At 40.8% G+C, this 5021-nt stretch overlaps 1 protein-coding gene across 1 annotated transcript; it reads right to left on the reverse strand.

Moving 5' to 3' along the window:
• Positions 1-2384: 2384 nt before the first annotated feature.
• Positions 2385-2849, reverse strand: LOC121260134 (uncharacterized mitochondrial protein AtMg00310-like). Its single transcript, XM_041161980.1, has one exon. The coding sequence runs from the start codon at positions 2847-2849 to the stop codon at positions 2385-2387; it is 465 nt and encodes a 154-aa protein (XP_041017914.1).
• Positions 2850-5021: the final 2172 nt, after the last annotated feature.

Below are 5021 nucleotides of genomic sequence, written 5' to 3' on the forward strand. Positions count from 1 at the left end.
TATCCTCAGAGGCCCATTCAAGGAATTTACAGGCCTCCTCGAGGACCGACCTTGGAGATCTTCATTGCATCTCACAACAACGAAAAATTAGGGACAAATTCCTAGAATTTATTTTTCTACTATTCTTGTCGACTCTCTATGATGGTTAACTTTTATATTGAAGATTTTCAAGACGTTCTTGTTGGACAAGTTAATTGTAAGAACCGTGAGGATCTGTTGGATATAAAATGAACTAGAGTCCAGCCCATTGCCAGGAATAAAAGGAAGAAATAATACAAGGAAGAGATAAAGTCAAAAGTGGTTGACTAACATAAAAAAGGTGAAAATGAATTAAAGCGAGTAGAACCCAGCTAATCTAAAAATGGAAGGAGGCCTCTATAAAAGGGAGTGAATCTCTACAGATCTACACACTCCTCTACACTCTCGATCTGGGGTTTCTCACCCTCCAGATTTCTATAGGGATGACGGCTTCCTTAACCCTTGCTCAACCATATTTTCTCTATTGTACTGAAAGCTACTTGAGGCATGAGAAACTGTAAGATCGCCAAACATAGTGGATTTTGCCCCCAAACGGCACATGGACATAAGTTTCTATGCCGAACCACCTAAATCTCTACGTCACTCTCTTTATTTACATTTTATATGCTTTATTTATTATTTATTTTATAGATGAGTATTCGAGCACCGTGTCAACGCCAAACCATCACCATGAGTCATTCGACCATATTGTAGGGTCCTGCCATGCTAGAAAATTACATTAGCTGTTCTAGTAGCATCAACAGTTTTGACCTTCATCATCTTTTGCCATAGCTATGGTCTCGCCCAATAAATACAGATTCAGTTTTTCTCCTTAAACACACTGTACAATATTTGTCTATCAATCAATAACCGATTTTCTTATAGACTTTTAATAGAAATTAAGTTGAAATAGTTAATTCAAAATTATTGCATATTACCAGTGATACAATTAGAGAAAATTAGAATACTAAGGAGTAAGTGTATTGCCCCTTATTTAATTGATCATGAATCTCTGAATCACTAACCATGATTAATCATGTATATATTCTAGATCCCTTTTTTTTTTTTTGGAAAAGAACTTTGTATTAATTATGTAGAGACCAAATGGCCAATACAACTAGGAATGTCCTCTAGTTCTATGATTACATCATCAAGAACTTGAGCATGTTTAGCTAGTGCATGAGCAATCTCATTGGATATCTTCTTACATGTTGGATGGACCCAAATTCAAAACTATTCAGAAGGATCCTAGTATCCATGGAGATTAGACTTGCTGGAGACCAGTTGGTAGTGTTGTCTTTGAGTTCTTCCACCACCTACTTGCATGCACCTTCGAGAAGGATGTTTCTGAGGCCAATGTTTGTTGCTAATAGGACAGCCTACTGAGCAGCATAGGCTTCAACAAGGAGGGGCTTGGGGTATAAGGATTTCTTCATCCTCATAGTTGCTATGAAATTCCTTTCCCAGTCTCTGATAGCCACTCCTGTGCAACTGGTGCAAGTGAGTTTTTGGAGGCTTGCTGCCTAGTTCACCTTGTAGTAGCTTGAGGAGGACCTTCCCATTGTGACACTGGATTCCCTGTCTTCCCTGTCAATGGGACAGGATTTGGAGAATGATTGGCCAGAAGATGCAATTCTTCTATCTTTTGTTTTGCTTGGATGGATACAGTAGATGGGTTTGTGAAGTTCTGTTTGAATATTAGCTCGTTCCTTCTCTTCCAAATCTTCCATATGACTACTGCAAACTCGACTAAAAGTACTTCCTCCAATTCAGCTAGCATATCAAGCACCATTGCTTTGAATGAGGTATAGGAGGTTATCTTCTTCTGAAATTGCTTAGAGCAGTAGCTCCATACATCGTTGGCTGAGGGGCATTCCCAAAGAGCATGCTCAATTGTTTCCTCTACTTGGCTACAGATGGGGCAGTGTGGGTCATCTATTATTCTCCTTCTTCTCAGGTTGGCTTTTGTGGGTAGAACATTGTGACAGGCCTTCCAAAGGAAGAGCTTTTCTGCACTGGTGATGGGGAGCTTCCATATTCTTCCCAATTTTTCTGTAACTCGATTGGGGTGGGAGGATTGGCCTTGTGATAATTGGTGGAGAGATACTTGCAGATTGTATGCACTTCTAATTGTAAATACCCCATTTTTGGTCCCATACCAAATTAACTTATCTGAGTTGTTACAGATACTGATTGGGATCATCTGAATTGCTTTGGCTTCAGTTTCTGAGAACTGTGACTTCAAGGTTTCTGTTTTCCATGTCAGTGTTGTTTGATGAATCAGAGATGCTACCATGGCCTCAGGGTCTGAATCTTTGAGTTGGCTTTGGATCATAAATGATGTGGGGGCATGGAAGCCATTTGTTCTATATTCTGGTTCTTCTTCCATTTCCAATGTGCCACATTAAGCCTGTTTCCAGTAGAGCCTCTGCATAATGGATGCTTCTCCAAATGTAAGAGGCAATCCTTTTGATTGTTGCTTGAAGGAAGTTCCCATTGGGGTAGTATTTGGTAGAAATAATCTTGGCTGCTAGTGATCCAGAATTTTGGACCAATCTCCATCCCTGTTTTGCTAACATAGCCATGTTGAAGAATTCCAAGTCCCTAGATCCTAGGCCACCAATAATTTTTGAGCTTTTCATTTGGTTCCAAGGACACCAATTGATCCTGCCTTTGTTCTCTTGCTGAACCCACCAATATTGTCTGGTTAGTTTGTTCAGCTCCTCATCTATGGCTTTAGGTAGTTTAAAGACTCCCATGCTATAGGTTGGGATGGATTGGAGAACTGCTTTGATGAGGATCTCTTTGCTAGCTTGACTCTGATGTTTCATTCTCCAGTTACTGATTCTGCCTTTTACTCGATCTATGATGCTTTGGAAGCCTTTTAGTTTGTTTCTATTTAAATGAATTGGTAATCCTAGGTACTTGTCATAAGTTTGAGAGGATTGGATGCCTGCAACTGCTATGATCAACTCTTTTGCTTCCTTTCTTGTGTTTCTGCTGAAAAGGATAGAAGTTTTATTCTTGTTGAGCCTTGGGCTTGACCCTTGTTCATATTTCTCTAATAGGAAGATTAATCTGCACCATTCTAGAGGGTTTGCCTTGCAAAACAAGAGGCAATCATCCACGAAGAATAGGTGGCTTACATGCATACCAGATCTGCCAATGGGGACCCCTGTGATTGCTCCATTGATTTCAGCTTTTTAGATTATCTTGCTGAGAACTTCGGCACATAGGATGAACAGGTATGGGGAGAGTGGATCCCCTTGTCTAATGCCTCTAGATGGTGAGAAAGGGAGTTGAGGAATTCCATTGAGGAGGATAGAGTAGGAAACAGAAGTTACACATTTCATGATGGTATCAATCCATCTCGTGGCAAATCCCATTTTTGCCATTACAGCAGCTAAGAAAGGCCACTCAAGCCTGTCATAGGCTTTACTCATGTCTAGCTTGAGTGCCATGTGACCATCTTTGCCCTTCAGCAGGTTACTCATGGTGTGCAATGTTTCAAAGGCTATGATGGCATTATCTGTTATCAACCTGTCTGGGACAAAGGCACTCTGAGATGGAGATATGAGCTGGGACAGCAATGGTTTCAGCCTATTAGCGAGGACTTTTGCCAATATCTTGTAGATGACATTGCAAAGAGAGATGGGCCTATATTCTGAAACTTTTTATGGGGTTATTGTTCTTTGGAATTAATGCAATGTGAGTAGCATTGTATTCCCTAGGCCAACAACTAGAGTTGAAGGCTTCCTACACAGCTAAAAAAACTCCTTGACCTACTACATCCCAATGTTTTTGATAGAAGATGGCTGGAAAACCATCGGGACCTGGGGACGCTAGACCATTCATGCTGAATAGATCTTGTTTAACTTCTTTCATTGATATATGTTCGGTAGTGGGAGGCATTCATCTCATCTGTTACTAATTTCTCCATGTCTTCTATGCACTCCTCAATGAGTTTGGACTGAGCGGTGGTGAAGAGATCTTTAAAGAAAGTGTTAAACATGTCACTTACTTCCTTTGGCTTGGTGGCAGTAGAACCTGTTTCATTGGTGATTTTGGTTATGGTATTACGCTTCTTTCTTTGATTTGCACACATGTGGTAGAACTTAGTGTTCCTATCTCCATCCTTGAGCCAAGTTTCCTTGGCTCTTTGTTTCCATTTTGTATCTTTTTCTTCAAGTAGCTTGTCCACTTCAGTTTTGAATTTGTTAATCTCCTCATTGCAGTTTCCTTTGTTGGACACTCGGAGCTGTTTGATTTGAGTGAACTTAGAGTTGATGAGTTGTTTCAGGTTCTTGGATAGGTTCTTACTCCATTTCTACAGATATTCCTTGCATCTATGAAGGCTGTCTATGAATTCCAGCAGTTTTGAGTTCTAGGGAGGTAACTGATTCCAGGCCTTTTTTAATCAAGTCAGCACATTCAGCTCGAGAGTTCCAATTGGCTTTGAACTTGAATGGCATGTCATGTTTAACATCAAAACTCGAGCCTGGTTTAGAGGTTAATAAGATGGGGCTATGATCTGAACACTGTGCAGTTAAAGCTGTGACACTGCAGTTTGAAAAAAGGTTAAACCATGGCATGTTCCCTAAGGCCCTATCCAACTTTTCTTTGGTGAAGTTTGCTCCATCTCTTCTATTGCTCCAAGTGAAGTAATCCCCCTCAAAGGATACTTCATTCGGGCCACAGTCCTCAACTACCTCTCTGAATTTTTCCATCAACCTGTAGATCCTCTTTGCTCCATCCATTTTCTCATGTTGGGTTTGTGACTTGCTCGATCGAAGTGTTGAGCGGTACTCGAGCGAACTCTCGGACGGTATGTCGAGCGACGTCGAGCGAACTTGGCTTGAGACAACTTTCAGCAAACACCTTTTCAGCTCTAAAACCAGTCTCCAAAATCGATCTTGGCAACCTTAGCCAACTTTCCTAGACTTTCATGAGGAACGACAAAGCTGACTCCCTTTGGTTTCCTTACATGTTTCGCGCGATCAAGC

This window comes from Juglans microcarpa x Juglans regia, chromosome 4D (genome assembly GCF_004785595.1).
Source record: "Juglans microcarpa x Juglans regia isolate MS1-56 chromosome 4D, Jm3101_v1.0, whole genome shotgun sequence".
Lineage (NCBI taxonomy): Eukaryota > Viridiplantae > Streptophyta > Magnoliopsida > Fagales > Juglandaceae > Juglans > Juglans microcarpa x Juglans regia.